Here is a 15,937-nt window from a genome sequence, read left to right on the forward strand (position 1 = left end):
CTTGCGGTCCGGCCTGACCAGAAGGCACCACACCATTTTCACCGTTCCTGCTCCCCATCACCAACTTACATATTATCATGCTTAAATTTCAGATGACTTACATGCCAGGCGAAAATTTTCAGCGTGCACGGGACAAATGCAGCTTTATTTATAAAGTGGCAAATGCTGGCTTCATGGGGTTTTGGAATGCCGGGGCGCTGAACACTGCTTCCAAAAAAGCCCGCCGTGACACAATAAGTAGCACTAGAGCTACTGTGACTGATAGGAATTAGTGTGTAGTAGCTTGAGCCCTTTCGATACTGTTGTTTGGTACAAGCTGAAAGACAAATAGTGAGGCCACTTTGCGCAGACCTGGGGCTTGCTCGGGCTGGCAGCGGAGGCAGCTGCGGCGTCTGCTGTTTGGATTTGTTGCAACAATCAAGCGTAACATATGCGTCCCTTTTATGTATTTTGCGGTAATGTTTATGTAATTCTTCCGCCTTTTGCGTGAAAGAGCTGCAGCGCATTTAAGGCCTCTTCGAGGGATCCAGCTCGGGGCCTAGTGCCCCTAGTTGGTTCCTCGGTCGAAGGCATCCTTCCACTTCAGCTCAATATTGCCGTTTCAGAATATTTCCTGTTTTTCTGGCCATAGTGGAGAATTGCAGTAGACCGTTTAGTTGCTTGCTGAGTGGCTTGCTGCTCCAGCAGCACCACACAAAGAGTTTCGAAAACGCGGAGCATTGTGGGCCCACTTAAGTCTGATAAATTGCTGTTCTTCTTTTACGGTGGATCCCGTCAGCGTTTTTCTTTAGGGCAAGCGCTTGACCGTGCTGTAGGTAAGAAAACCTCCCGGGCGTTACATGTGTCCACGACGATTCAGCCCCGCCCTTGTCTAGTTGAAGCAGAGCCCAAAACAACGACGAAAACAGTATTCTGCTATCCATTAGTTACTGCCATTGCTCTTTCGGAAAAAGAAACACAGAGTGGGTCTGCTGGTCCTGGGAGGTGGATGGGACAGACGTCTAAGCCTATGATCCTGCTCTATTAGGGGCCACTTCTGCCCCCTTTTACGCAACGAAGAACTGCCGATAATAGCAGCATCAGGAGAAGTGCATGGCTCAGATGTTGCTGGCTACTGGAGAGGTCTGCTCTAAGCACCCAGGGACACCGCCCTTTTTGGGCAGTGAAGGCGAGCGCCCGCTTGGCGTTGGGTCGTGTGTGCCTCCCGTGAATTCCCCGCTACCTTTGCAGTTGCAGCAGTCATACAGCTTATGGCCGTATGCTTGTGAACAAGCGGCAGCAGCTTTGCCTGTGAGCAATAGTGCTTGCAGGCCTCCAGCAGGCTCGCAGATACAACCGGTTGGAACGCCTCTGACAACGCCCTTGCAGCTTCAAGTAGGGTCGGGTACGCCTTCCTGTCTGGGAGTCGAGGGACGTCGGCTTGCAGCACCGGCGGTAAATGCTGCCGTCGAAAGCTCTGCTACTCCTGGTGGACCCTCTTCAGGCTTGTGGGTTTCCGGAGGTGCTGCGTGCAACGGGGGACCCGTGACAACTAGTTGCCCTTCCCCATGTAGCACTGTTGCATCTTATTCTTCGTGCCATGTTTCCTGCTTGGGAAAGCCTCTGCAGCATGCACCTGTTTCGTGCTTCCAAACTGTCCTTATGGGCTCTCCATTGGGGTCTTCTGGCCATGTGGTCCAGCATGCACGCTCTACGCATCAGCAGCACCTCCTAGCCCAACAGCCGTGTCAGCAAAATGTGTTACTTCAGCAGCATTTGGTGCAGCAGCACTTGGTACATACACCAATAATGCAGCAACAAGTGCCACAGCAGCCAGGGGGTGGGCTATCTTTGTGTATTCGACCTGAAATTTCTAGTACGATAACTACTGCTTTGCGGAGCTATCTCTCAACAGTGGTATCTGAGGTGTACAAAGAGGTGAGGGGTTCTTGGGGATCTTCAAAAGGCTGTTGCGCTCAGCTGCAGCATCTGCCTGTTTGCCGCAAAGACCGCGAAGGAGGCAGCAGTCCCATAGGAACGAGCAGTACGGCGACCACGAGTGGTGGCTTGGAAGAGGAGGAAGATTCGGCGTTCTGCAGCAGTGGCAGCAACGGCAGCAACATCAGCGCTACGACAAGCAGCACAAGCAAGTGCAGGGATACCGTACATGCGCCTGTTGGTTTGCCTAAAGGGTTATCCTCGGACGACGCGCAATCTGCCCTGCAATCAGGAGCTGCGTCTTCATCGGGCGCTGATGACGGCATCACAGAGGGAAAGTGGAGCTTGCTATGCAAACCTGAGGGTTACAGCGGCAGCAATTCTTCAGCAGCCCAGAGAACAAGAACAGCTGGAGCAGCAGGGGAGGAGGCGTTCCATTTAGACGCCATAAAAAACTGTCCTCCCCACCAACTGGCGAAGTACTTAACGCTGTTGCTGCCTTTTCTCTCCGAATCACCGCGTGAGCTGAGGGCCATAAATCCTCGTTGTTTTCAAGAGACGCGAACGCAGTTAGAAACGCTTTACCAGCGGTTTCAAGAGCAACGGCATCTCCTTCAAATTCCTTCGCAGCAACAGCCCCATCAGCACCAATTACCAGTGCAGCACCAGCATGTGCACTTGCGACAGCAACACCCGCACCAGCCTATTCGTCTGCAGCAACAGCAGCAGCCTATGGCTTTACAACAACCGCCTCATCACCAGCCGATTGCGTTGCAGCAACACCACCAGCCGGAGCTACGGCTGCATCCCACACAGCAGATCTCGCTCCAGCATCAACAACAGTCAATGCAGCAGCCAAAGCAAGATGCTTCTGTGGAGCAGCCTCAGCAGCTAGCAATGCCACAGCAGCAACTGCCAACTTTATTGCAGCAGCAGCAGCAGTTAGCCCATGCAACGGGCCTTTCCACGGCGCAGACGGGTTTTGCTGCTGGCTGCTGCAGCGCTTTACGAGAAGCAGCAGCAACGCCAAGCCCAGCAACAGGCACAACAGCGACAGCAGCATCTGGTTTTAGTAATCCAGATGGTCAGTACGGTGGCGCCGTGGTCGCACAGAGTAAGATAGGCCCTTGACCTCAGCCTCGCTCAGCGGTTTTGTGCTACCTGATATACACAGCAAACACTTCATGATGTCTATACATGCATTTAGTCTGTTGCCCCACAGAAAGGCAGGTGACGCGCTGATTGGGGGTGAAAGATTTAGTTTTGGGTCCCACACGAACGTCGTTGTGTGTTTACATGCAAACCCGTGTATGACTGCGAATTCAGATGTAACGACTTTCCGGTTTATCCGCTCATATGTACGCAGGCTGGCAAGGAACAGACGCAGCGGCAGCACCAGCACCTGATGGCGTGAGAGGTCAAGGACGTGGCCGTTCTTCATGGCCGGTGGATGACAGTCTCCGGTGGGGTCCACCTGCTTCCCCTGGTTGCTCAGTAGGTACTCCGTACGGGTATATAGGGACAGCGCCCGCAGCTGCTTCTGGAAAAAGGGATTGCCAAGGAAACTGCAGTGCTAGCAGCGGAGATCCATCTGCAATGGTGCAGCTTCCTCGAGCTGTGTTGCAGCCCTCAGTTCCAGCACCTGCTGCACAAGCAACTGAGACACCAAGCGGCCCCGGCGATGACTGCGTGGTGCCGAAAATTTGCATCGGAACTCTTTCTCCCTGCGCGCAAGACGGCTTTAGCTTTCCAGGAAGAATGGTGATGCCTTGGGGAAGTAGAGGGAGCCTGGGTCGCCCTTCGCCTCCTTCCGTTGGGACCCTTGCCACGATGGAGTCAGCAGCAGCAGCATCACCACAGTGTTTGTGGCCGATATCTTCGTCGACTGCCACCACTGCAGCGCACAGTTCCACAACGGCTACCCCTCCTGGAACGGCACCAACAAGCACGACCACAACAATTTTGCCTCCGATGAGGAAAAAGCTGATACCGGCTGAGCTAGGCAGTGTTATATCTGCTGAAGGGCTTGGCCGGTCGCCACGAGGCAACGTTAGGGTTTGTCACAGCCCCCCTCACAACGCGTGGCTCGTCCTGTGCTGTGCTGGGGGTGTAGAGAGCCGCGCATTCTCCGTTTTGCAGCTGGGCTATGAAGGGGCTAAAAGGGTGGCGCTTCTGTATGCAGCGCAGTGTGAGTCGACACGAATGAGCCGTAAACAGAGGAGCATGCAAGCTAACTAGAGATTATTGACCTGGATTTCACATTCACCACGACAAGATGTAGACACTTGTGTAGCGTAATCACGCGTTGTGAATGTAAGGAGCTGAAGTCTCCATTTGCACACATTCGGTGCACGTCAAGGGTTGCACGCTGTACTCGACGGCTGTCGAGCTCTGGAGAACGGCTCATGCTTGCTGCTTCTGCAGGCCGGAGACACCTGAACAGTCGTAGGTCTGCTGCAGCGAAGACCTCAACGTCAGTGGGCTCGGCGCCAGACGGAGCCCCTGACCGTCCATCGAAAGTCAGAAACCTTGAGGAGCTTTCGCCAGGAGTGGCAGCGAGTGGCTTAGGCTCAACAGGGCCTCCTGGGGGGCCCTTCAATCTCATTGACTGCTCTGGAGATGTCCCGTACACGACTCGAAGCGTATGTCAGGGGTGCACCTGTTAAACAATATTTAGCTTTACGTTGGGCGCTTCTTTTGCGTGCCTGATTCTTCATTTTCCTTCTTCTTTGTTTTGCTGTTGCCTGCCTTCACCTATAGTAGGATCCGTCCATGGTGGCTGTGCCGTCCTGCGGCGTTTTGCGTGGCTATGCATTGCATTTGCTCATGTGTCAGGGTGCCGGTATCCTGTCACTGTGGCCTGAAATGGTGATGCTGCCGGTATGTACTAGAGTCTGCGATTCTTCAGGACGTTTCGGCAAGCCGAGTTGCTCGTCTTAGCCGTCGCGCCATGGAGCTGCCGTATGTGCACGGTGTTCGTTTTGAAGCTGAAACGTTCGCTTGGGTGGCGCAAATGAGGGGGGAAGCTCGCCGGTTTCTAGTTAAGAAACACGGCTTTATCAAGTCCAGACTCTGTGCAGTGGAGAAAATACAAGCTTGGAGAGCCACGCTTCCCCAAGCTACTCTGGAGCACGAACTCAAAGGTTAGCACGTGAACTCCTAGCACTTCTTGCACTCAGACACCCTTTAAACGAAGCTGCCTTCGTTGATCTGTGAGGTCATGCATTAGCCGCTCAGCGTGCAATGATGCCCCTCCACGGGGACAAAACGTTGAGGTGGTCGACATGGGTAGTGCAACAAGGACGTAGGTATGCAAAACACATACACACTCCATGAGCGCATTTTTGCTTTTGCTTGTTGCTGCAGTGGAGCAAGAAGTACTGGAAATGTTACGCAGTTCCGCGGCCCATTCGGCGCCCGTCGAGCCCGTGCCCGTGGAGCCAAACCTCCAGCAGCTCGATGCACCAGATTTCAGGGAAACGTCGGGTACTCTTGACTTTTGAATACTTTGGTAGCTACTTTGGCTGCTGCATTGCTAGTTGCTACGACAACCACTGTTGTTGCTGCGTGTCCTCGGCGCTTAAGCGCCCCTTACGGCCAACGCCTTTGCGTCTTGGCACCAACTTAGAGATGCCTCTTTCCTCCGTTTTCTGTTTCTGCGCCGCAACACAATGTGCTACATTGCTGCAGTAGCCAGTGCTGCAGTCACCCACTTGAACCGTGATAGCGGCCAGTCCAGCCGCCGCCACGGGTGAGGGACATTCAATTATTGCCGTCCTTCCGTAAGTCCACCCGTGAAACACGTAGCAGTGGCGGTCCCGTCATCACCTTCACTTGAGAATTTAGTAGTGAAGTGCCGCTTTCTGTGGCTACTTCCAGGGAAGAAGTCAGCTGCCCCGGACGACAGCTTTGTTCCGGGGAGCTGACATTTCCCGCTCCGACAGTTGTTGCCGACGCAGGAGCTGACATTGGTGATAGCACTCACTAGACGAGCAGCAAGAATGCAGCGGAACTGCATACCCCAATGGGGTCGTGCAACAGATGTTACAACAGATGTTACTGTCACTGCGCTATACCTAGCAAGATGGAACCAGGCTGGGCATCGGGCACCCTTCTTTCGTTGGGCCCAACACAGGGTTTCGTTTTGGTTTCACGCAGCAGCGGGTATTCTGAGTTGCATCTTGCCGCACCGTTCAGCGCAGCAGCAAGTGTTGCTGACGCCAAAGCCCTGCTCCGCCAGAGGCTCTGAGCCCGCAATGATTCAGCAGAGCACACAGTTTGCTTCTCTCACACGCGCTGTTTTTGAGGAGCAACCACTAGTAGCTCCGGCCAAACAAACACCAACGTTTAGCTGGGCGGCCAGTGAAGAAGCAGCGCGTCCCTTCTGGCATGGGAGGCTGATCAAAAGGGATGCACAGTGGCTTCATAGCACCCGTCATGCCATCTGCGTTTTCACGGGCCTGATGTTAACAGCAGCCACACACCAATTCGTCATTTCCTTCAGCAGCAGCCACGCCAATGGGCCGACCCGAGCTACGGCGAACACCTTTTGCGCGGGTCTACTGTATCTTAAAAAAAACCCCTTAGGGCACTGACACCCACCTGAATTTCTGAGAGGCGCTGTGTCTCCCTTTTGATTTGAGTTTCCGTTTCCGGGTCTTCACACCTAAAAGCGCAACACGTAAATTATGGAACGCCTCATCCATGCTTTTTCTGCAGCACAGCATCTTCAGCCATGGCCCAAATTCCGCAAGCTCATACTTACCGGTGAAGCCCTACTCCACCAAATTATATTATTTTCAGGGTATCTTTCCTATTTGTGCAATCCCTTGCTCATCTGCCAACTGCGGCCTTTTCCCGCCTGACAAGGCCTATTTTGCTTCCTTCGCTAATTGCAGCGAATCCCTACCATGGGGCGAGTACAACATGTCGCCTGTTGAGCGCGGGCATAACTTCGTCAAAAGTAGTAATTTGCTCTATGGAAGCTTCAAACTTGGCCTTGGCTTTATTGAAAAGGTCCTTCTGCATAGTCTCCAGCATGGCTGGGATTGTCGACGCCGCCTCTGCCCAGGGAACGTTCCGTGCCTCCGATGTGTCTCTGCGAACCACTCGGGTTTGGCAGCTCTCTACATCTCGAGGGCCAATCTCCAATCGCAGAGGAACGCCCTTCAGTTCCCAATCGTTGAACTTCCAGCCCGGTGTGTAATTTGTCTGGTCAATCCACATGAGGCGAACACCGCTTTACATCCCACCGGAGGTACAAAAACAAACAGCGCCACTGCTAACAAAACCCGACTACTCCACTACACACCATGAACCCTCAACTGTTCATCTCAAGCGGGACAAAGCAAGGACTCCCGTTCAACACAACGGAAATAGCTTATGACACGCGAAGTTCCCGGCAACATGCACCGTGAAAAAACGAACAGTGAACAACCTGCTCGGCGACAGACGAATATGTGCTGCGAAGCGAGTGCTCACCCTGTCGTCGACCTTCACGCGGACGCCTGCGGCGTTCAGCAATCTTTCAAGCTCGCGGCACTTCGCAACAATCTCCATCCCTCCAGTCTCCTGAGAGAAGGCAATATAAAGTATGGCCTTAATGACTTCAGAGAACAAAAAGGCGAACAGCGGCAAGTAACAGGCGAGAGGCAGCATGCATCTATAGTAAAAGAATACACAGACACGCACACGCAGGAAAGAGAACACACGTGCTTTTGACGAGGTGAATGGGCTGAAGCAAAAACAGCTTGCTCACTTTAAAAATGATGGGGATGATAACTGCCTGAACAGCCACGACCCTCGGGGGAAGCACAAGACCTTTGTCATCACCATGAGTCATAATCATAACGCCCAACGAACGCGTGGTACAGCCCCAACTCGTTTGGTGCACGAGCTGTTTCGCACCCTTTTCGTCTGAATTACAAATGCAACCACTTATCAGTGTCTCATTCTGCATTCTCATCGGAAGACTCAGTACGAAAGTGATGGACGAATCTAGCCACAGTGTGTTTATTCACACAATATCTGACGTTGCATGAAATGTATTCAACAAGAAAACGTCGGACGTACGGCAGAACAAAACCGCAGAATATTATATGCATCCAATCAAGAACAGGAACGAGACGTGGAGAGCAAAATAAAGAGCATCATAACGCCGGTAAGCCGGAAAGGCAAGCACACAGACAGCAGTAGGCAGCTAACCGCTCATCTAGCGACACGCAGCGAGGACCAAGTGCACCGGAAATAGGAAAGATGGGCTAGCCCAGCGAGCAATCAAGACATGTTAGTCCACTATGGAAGCAGCTTGGCACCCTGCCAGCAGCACTGCATGCTCACCTTCAAATTCGATGCTAAACATTCTTGAAAAGTTTTGGCCGAGCAAGTGAGAAGTCGCCGCCTGGATACCTCTACCCGTATCGGGAATTATGCCCTCAATAGTTGTTGTCTTCTTCCCGCCAGCAAACTTCTCATTTTCGCTCTTCTCTCCTTTGATCACCGGAACGGCCAAATAGTCCTCGTACCATCTGCAACAGCAACAGTTCCGTCGCCATCACAAGTATATGAGTAGCACCAGTGCAATGCAACTACTGGAAACGGCGTAGACAGCGTGTCATCATCACGGGCGACGGATAAAAAACGAACGGGAGACGTGTTATTTCCTGAACCCCTGAAATTTGGGCTCGCGTTTGAGGGTTTCGGCCGTACTGCCTGTACAGCTCCAGAATCTCAAGGACAAGTGTGTATGCTTCCTCCTCTGTCGCGTGGGCGGTGTGGCCTTCCTGCCACAAAAACTCCCTCGTGCGAAGAAAGGGGGTTGGCTGTTTAAATTCCCATCTGCACCCACAGTTGCAGAGGAGGCAGCAGATCATATTCACACACCAAGCATCCTTCTGAAACACGTAGCTGCGAATGCCGAGCCATGACGGAAAAATCCACTGCGCCATCTTCTGGAGAACAGCGTCTCAACATGAGACTGGCTTCGCTGCTCCTTCGACCGCTTCAACTGTCCCTGATGCCACTAGTGCTGCGAGCCACCTAGTCCCCCATTACCTGACGACGTTGTTCCACTGGTTCAACTTTAGCGGCAGGTCACGGTGAGACCGAATCCACTTTGCGTATGCTGGATACATGATCGTTTCACTTGTGGGGCGGATGGCGACCTTCTCTGGGAGCTCAGAGTCTCCGTAATGAGTAACCCACGCTACTTCTGGCTTGAATCCTTCCACGTGATCCTTTTCCTTCTCAAGCTTCGCCTAAGTAAATGAAACCCACACCTGCGAGCTACTAATGCTGCGGAAGGTGCTCCGGGACCTGATGCTGGTACGCAACGCGGCTACGGAAAAAATCAAAGGAGAAAATGGTAAAACGAACATGCAAAACCTGCGCAACGGACGCAGCCTTCAATGTACAAACAAGGCGAAAAGGCAAAGGAATGCGCAGTTCAGAAAAGCACTGCTAACCTGAGACACGAACATCGGGAAGTAGCAATTCTCAACCCCAAGACGCTTGATACCATCATCAAAGAACTTCTGAACGGCCTCCCATATCCTGTAGGCCCAAGGACGGATGATGTAGCAGCCACTGATGTCGTAGTATTCAACCAGCTCGCCACGTACTATTACCTGCACTCCGGCAAAGGGCCACACAGATATGGAACGGGCTGTGTATACCAAGCAACAAAAGATATAACGAAACAGACAGACGACACAGCCACGCGCAGAGAAGCAGCTCGCCCGAAACAGGACAGAAGAAGCCGATAACGAAAAAGGACCTGGGAGACACTGAGATGTCCTCCTAATCGAAAAATAGGGCGCAGAAGAAAACAATTCAGCGGCGCACCTCGCGAAGCTGATGTAGTAATAACAAGTTGAACTATGCAGGGGAAATAATCAGAGTTGTTCCAGAAGCTGCCAAACACGGAAAAAACCGCGTGCTCCCTTACCTGGGTGTACCAGTCAGCAAAGTTCGTTGACTTCTTCGCCGTGACACCCAGAGTCGCCTCTTGGTGAGGAGCCTCGTCCTTGCTCCCTTTCGCACCTCCACCAAGCTTCTTGCCTGCCGTACTTGCGGTCGGCGCCGTTCCATTGACTCCGTCCACCGGAAGCTCCGATAGTGTCTGTAACTCTGTGGCCGAAAGTAGGAAACAAAAAAGAGCCACATTCTACACTGGTAGCAGACCTAGCTTTCTTTTGTCCCTCTTCAACACGAACTGTGCCGCCCCCAGAAGATGGGGGTAGCCACACTGCGCTCTAGCCCTCAAACGCTAAAAATAGCACGGCCAACACCAGCCTCATCTATTTTACACCCAGAAAAGACACACATCACGGGCAGAGCACAAAACAACAAAAGGCGACAGAAGCCAATACAAGAGCAGCAGCAAACACAAGCACCAACACGAGAAGCCGTGAGTCGCCTTGGCAAAAGCAGTAGCTCAAAATGCGAAAAAACAATTCAACTGCCAGCGTGTTGACTGACCCTCACAGTCAATGAACGTTATAGCGATGCCATTAGATATCAGGAAGGATGTGAGATCTTTCGCCGCGAGTTCCAGGCTCTGGAAGTTATGAAAAGGATGTACTAAAACTGAGATGTCACTATCCTTCAGCTTCGAGTCCAACAAGAACGTCACCTCCTTCCTGCGTAGCAGCAGAAACCGCAGGTAGCACTGTGATGATACAACAGATGGACGTCCTACTATTTTTCAGCCCCTGCCGGCTGCTGCTGCAGGTGCTGTGGCAACAGGACAACTACATTCTTTCTGGCACTGTAGGGCCTATGGTCACTCTCAAAAAAGAGGAAAAGTTTAAAGGAAATTCAGCAGCAGCAAGCGAAGCTCAACTCGCCGCAGGTGCATGGCTAGATGCACGCGGAAAAATAATGGCAGGAACGCCAGAGTCTGCAGCAGCCGCCTCACTTCTGGTCATTCAGCATGGCGAAGGGGGTCACGCATCCAGGAAGCACATTCAAAGTAGCCTCAAGCAACTTCTCGTCGGCCAACCGGAGCTTCTGAACTCCCAGCTTCGTCATTAGGCCTTTTAACGGGGTGGGCGAGTCCTGTGGCACAGAATCATTCAACGGTCCTGACGCTGCTGCCATGACCCATATCCAGACTATAAACAGCGCTATTCTTCTCTTCTAGGCTACACAGGACAAAGCAACGCAGCCGAAGGCCAGTGTAAAATGCTACAAGTGCTGCGTTCCACGGCTCCGGGCCGGAGTTAGAGCTAAAACTCTAAGCTTGACATTACATGGAGGGCCGTCAACAGGAACAGGCTGCCTTTCTTGTCCTTCAAGAACAGATTCTTGCATACTGGTATCCCGAGGGTTCCAACCACACCGACCAACTCCTCCACTGTGCCGGCCTTCGGGTGTGCGTGTTCCTGCATGCAGTATTATGCAGCAGCATCAGCATCAGCATCAATGAAGACAGCATCTTTACTATGCGGTGAGTCCGCTTCTGAAGCCGCAGCACTAGCCGCCACATATGCAACACGACCTTACTCTAAACAGAACACCCGCACTCCTAAGGGACTCCTTAAGAGTCTTCTCCTGCTGCAGCTGCTGCTGCGTTGGACCCTCTTGACTTGACATGATTTCGGTGGTTGTGCCGCTGCTATGGGTGTTTGGAAGTGCAGTATCGCCGTGGTTGGTCGGTTCGACTTGAGAGCTTGGTGTCACCGTCGAGCCCATGCAACGCTTGGCGCACGTCTGATTCCTATAAACTACGTTAGCCGCAATAGCAGTACGTAGAGCAAGGGCAGGAGCAGCAGCAGCCGAACCAAAGGGAAAAGCCCTAGCAGCAGCGACTGCGGGGTGCTCTAGGCGCTGAGAGGGCACTAACAAAAAGGCGACTATACGGGGGAGACAGTGTGCCTCCCTCCTTACTACGCTGCCAGCCTCTTTAATCATTAAAAATGTTCGCCTTAAACATGGGAGAGATACGAGACACAGAGTGGACCCCCTCTGCGAGCATCATGCTGCAACAGGTTATTGGCGATCAGCATGCACACCAGGAGCCCTAGCAGCAGCTATAGGAGCGGCTCCTGCAGCAGCTGAATTCACCGCTGCTGCTGTGAATTTTAATAGCTGAAAAATAGAAGATAGAGTTTTCACATTTTCGGGCCCATTTGACTCCAAGGATTGATAAGCGTTAGGGGGAACGGCTATGAGGCTGCTGCTCCAGTTAGGCTTGCAGGTGCTGCTGTTGCCGCGTATCTTACCTTATGCTTTAATATCAACACTATAACGCTTCCAAGAGAAACACCTGGAGGAAGGTCCAAGGGATCTGCCCCCCTGGTCCTCAGTTGCAGCGATAGCAGCCTGTGAAGGCTGCCACATCTCCAGCTGCTGTGTTAGCAACGTTATTGGGAATATCAGCCCTAACATAGTCAGCAGCAGGAGAATGATACTTCAAGGTTCTGCCGCAACTGCAGCGGCGAGGGGCTGGGTGACACCGAAAGATCACCACCGGGGTTTTATCACTTGCTGTTGCGGATGGCGTCGAAATGGAAGTAGGGGATTCAGTACGGATGCCCGCGTTATATATCTCAACAGCAGTACCAGGAGGCGTAGCGTGGTACATGCAGCTGCAGATTTGGCCCCCCTCTTCGTTATTCCGCGTATGCGGCAGCAACAGCCACTCCTGCAGTCGCTTCCTAGCGGCAGCAGTGGCCCCGAGGGATACATGCCATCCCCGCTGGCTATACACCTGAAGCATCTAATACAGAGAAGGAGAACGGGAAGACGCAGCAAATACCACCCGCATCTTCTCCCGACCCCGCCGCTTCCTGCTTCTGGGCCTCCCCTGCGTATGGCGCATGCAGTCCCTCCTCTGCCTCAGTATGCAGCTACAGCTGCTGCAGCTGTAGGGCAACAGCAACTTCAACAGCAGCAGCTCTTTCAGTTACAAGACAGGCGCCTTCTCGAGCTCCGTGGGGGCTCACCGCGGGAGGGACTTGGGCTAGCTGGTCGGGACGTTGTGTCTCTCAGCAAGGACGCAACGGCTGCAGATGCTGTCTCTCCGTCTTTTGCTGTCACGGAGTCCCTTGAAGCGGTCGCTGCTGCTGCTCTTCACCGCTGGCAAGAGGCAGAAGCAGCAGCGGCAGGTTTACCACAAGCGGCAGTAGCGGCATCGGAAAGGGACGACAGACCATTTTGGGAAAGCCTTTGCGATCGCATTTTTTCGTCGAGAGATCTCCTACCGGTGTCGTCTCTGTCAGCATTGCTGCGCCTCATCTGCTGCAGGTACGCTCCAAGAGCAGCAGCATCAGTGCCGTACTTCCTGCAGCACTTTTATACGCAGCCGCTGGACAGCAGCAGGAAACGCCAACGCCAACAGCCCTTGCAGCAGTACCGGCTACCGTCTCAGAGGCCTGTTACCGCGTCTTTGTTGCTGCCGCTGACTCGCGAATTTATTGATGATGTGCATTGTATTTCCGCTACTGCTGCTGCGAACATTGCTGCTATATTCGCCGCCAGCAATTGCCTCAGCATCGAGCTGCTACAGCTGCTGCTTCGGCGCAGCATTGATACTTGGATGCTGCCTGAAGATAAGTTGCTGCTACAGAGGCAAAAACAGCAACAACAACAGAAGCAGCTGCGGCAGATATTTGCTGTTAAGCCGGAAGCTGTCAGCCGCTTCTCCGCACAAGAATTCGCTGTTTTCTGTTCCTCGCTGCAGCATCTGCTGCAGCAGGCGCAGCTGCGCCAGCCGCATTCATTGCTGTTTTTGCCCCTTTCAGAGTTCCTTAGCAGTGCAGCAAGTTTGTTGCTGAGCAGTAGCAAAGTAGAAGACTGCCTTCAGCACCATGCTGCACTGGGAAGCCTCGCAGCTCTTGCTGCAGATGCCCTTCAGCAACTGAAACAGGAGCAGCAGCAGCAGCAGCAAGATCAGTTGCTGCAGCTTATCAAGGCGAGCGAGGTGCTGTTGCGGGCGAGCGATGCTTTTGTCTCACGAGGTGAGGAGAAAGCATCAGAAGAAACGACTGGAGGAGCAGCATTAGCAACAGCAGCGTTCAGCAGCAAAGAGACGGCAAGGCTGATGAGCCTTCTTTCGACTCTTCGTACTCCCGATTCTTTCTCGTCGCCGCAGCAGGAAAGACAAAAGCAAGGAAAGCAGCCTCAGGAACTCCCTGACAAGGTCCAAGAGAACAATTCAGGGCCTGCTGGAGGAGTTTGTGCGGACGCGGTGTTACAGCATCAGCCAGGCGCCGCCACTCTGCTGCACTTGTTGCAGCAGGTCGAACTGGAATTGGTCCAGGAAAACTCTTTGTTACAGCAGCAGCTCCAACTTGTGCCCGGGCAGGTCAGTGGGGCTGCAGTAGCCTATGATGATCCATCAGGTCACGTAAAGTACACTCGTATGAATCCGTGGGAAGCACCTACTGTGGAAACATTGCAGCTGATGAATTCCGTAAGTGCAGCGATAGCGGCAACGACAACGATACTTCTGCAGCCGTTGCTGCTGGAACGGTATCACAGGAACGTAAAACATCCGCAGCAGCGCCGACGGTGTCAACGGCTATTGGAACTGCTAGAAGAGGTGGGATCCCCGGCTCTAGCCGAAGCAGATCCGTCTGGCACGCTGGTACAAGCTGCAGCAAGGCGTGTTGTACGTATGGTGTTTGCCATCATAGCAGCGGCGGGGGCTTCCCTGCTGCCAGGTGCTGCAGATGCATGCAGAGCGCTGCTTCTGCTTCTGTTGCTTCCGCCGGAGGCGCGAGATCGGTGGCAGCTGCAGCACGCAGTGACTCTGAAGGCAAGTGCGAACTTCCCTTGGGGAGGAACAAGCAGATGCTGCCGCTGTAGGCATCCCTGCTCCGTTTGCCTACATGCATGCCTCGGTAGTGTCCCACAGCTCTCCTACAGCACGCCGCCACGCTTGCAGTTACCCCTTGTCAGCGTGCCTCCTATTGTATGCGCTGCTGTAGCACCTTCTCGAGGAGACAAGTAGGCGCTTCGCGGAACTAACGTTGCAGGAGAGGGGGCGCCTCAGTGTGGCGGTCTCTGCGCTCGGTATAACGGTAAGTCGCTTGTAATGCTTTTGCTGCTGCCGCCGCTGCTCTCTGCGATAGCACCAACAGCCGCGGGTAGCGCTGCTGCTGCCTCTGCGAGCGTTGCTGCTGGTGCTGGGAAGCATGCCACTACAACATCCACTGCTACGTTTTTACACCAAAGAGCGAGCGGACACTGCTGCTAAAGAAGCTGCGGCGACAGAATCAACCGTTTAGCTGCCATAGGAGCTGCAGGTGCTGCAGCACAACTGGTCTAATGAGCATCGTCGCCATTTGTTATTCCGGAATTGTACTGCCTGCTGATCGCCCCTGGCTTGCACAAAAGCGTAGCAGCCGTTTGCACATGTGTCCATTATTTGCACATTGCTTTACGTGTCTTCTGCTGTCAGGACCCATATATCCGTCACTACTGCCGCGTGCACGGCGTGCGACTGCAGCACCGTGTGCGTATTTCTGCTGCACGTAGAAAGGTTGCAGCAACAGCAGCGGCCATAGGAGATCCCAATAATTCCGCATCTGAGGCTGCTTCCACTACTGCAGTTGGCACAGCAGGCACAAAGCTCCGCTAGTAAGAATACACCTAACAGCTAGTTCGCGGGCTGGAATATTTGGACCGGCCGGGGCATGAAATTTGCTCGGCGTCGCTTAACAGGAAACACAGCAACGCAATGGCAATGGCAACAGCACTCGCAGGAGCCTCGGCCTAAATGCGCATTTGTTCATACAAGCACTTAAGTGTATGGTTGTTTCATCTGAGCAGCTTCAATTTTGACGGGCAGCAGCCTCTTCTACTCCCATATACGCCATAATTTGGAACGTCCTAAAGTGGAACCATTGTCCCCCGTTTGTCCACTCAGCTGTGTGGCTCATTGATCGGGGTACAGACGAAAAGGCTTGCGTACAGACGAAAGGGCTTGCAAGTTCTTCACATTAGGTGCTAGCAAGGAGGAAGCGCAAGGCCATGCCACGAGTTGCCGCCACGCAGTGAGTCAGCTTGAAATTTG

General features: G+C 53.2%; 3 protein-coding genes across 3 annotated transcripts; 2 read left to right on the top strand and 1 right to left on the bottom strand.

The window, feature by feature from the left end:
- Positions 1-1,092: 1,092 nt before the first annotated feature.
- Positions 1,093-5,420, top strand: ETH_00000040 (uncharacterized protein; the record flags this gene model as incomplete). Its single annotated transcript, XM_013377767.1, has 5 exons — positions 1,093-3,031; positions 3,284-4,105; positions 4,342-4,559; positions 4,826-5,060; positions 5,284-5,420. 5 exons carry the CDS (start codon positions 1,093-1,095, stop codon positions 5,418-5,420), a joined length of 3,351 nt encoding a protein of 1,116 aa, XP_013233221.1.
- Positions 5,421-6,233: 813 nt separating this feature from the next.
- On the bottom strand, positions 6,234-11,610 carry ETH_00000045 (prolyl-tRNA synthetase, putative; the record flags this gene model as incomplete). Its single annotated transcript, XM_013377768.1, has 14 exons — positions 6,234-6,377; positions 6,520-6,583; positions 6,827-7,128; positions 7,399-7,488; positions 7,676-7,833; positions 8,257-8,444; positions 8,626-8,754; positions 8,971-9,173; positions 9,381-9,542; positions 9,863-10,044; positions 10,396-10,556; positions 10,835-10,974; positions 11,169-11,300; positions 11,422-11,610. 14 exons carry the CDS (start codon positions 11,608-11,610, stop codon positions 6,234-6,236), a joined length of 2,244 nt encoding a protein of 747 aa, XP_013233222.1.
- A 1,120-nt stretch (positions 11,611-12,730) lies between these two features.
- Positions 12,731-15,502, top strand: ETH_00000050 (uncharacterized protein; the record flags this gene model as incomplete). The annotated part of the gene is made up of 3 exons (XM_013377769.1): positions 12,731-14,677; positions 14,850-14,942; positions 15,323-15,502. The coding sequence occupies 3 exons, from the start codon at positions 12,731-12,733 to the stop codon at positions 15,500-15,502; spliced, it is 2,220 nt and encodes a 739-aa protein (XP_013233223.1).
- Positions 15,503-15,937: the final 435 nt, after the last annotated feature.

This window comes from Eimeria tenella, genomic scaffold (assembly GCF_000499545.2).
Source record: "Eimeria tenella Houghton genomic scaffold, Eth_scaff62, whole genome shotgun sequence".
Lineage (NCBI taxonomy): Eukaryota > Apicomplexa > Conoidasida > Eucoccidiorida > Eimeriidae > Eimeria > Eimeria tenella.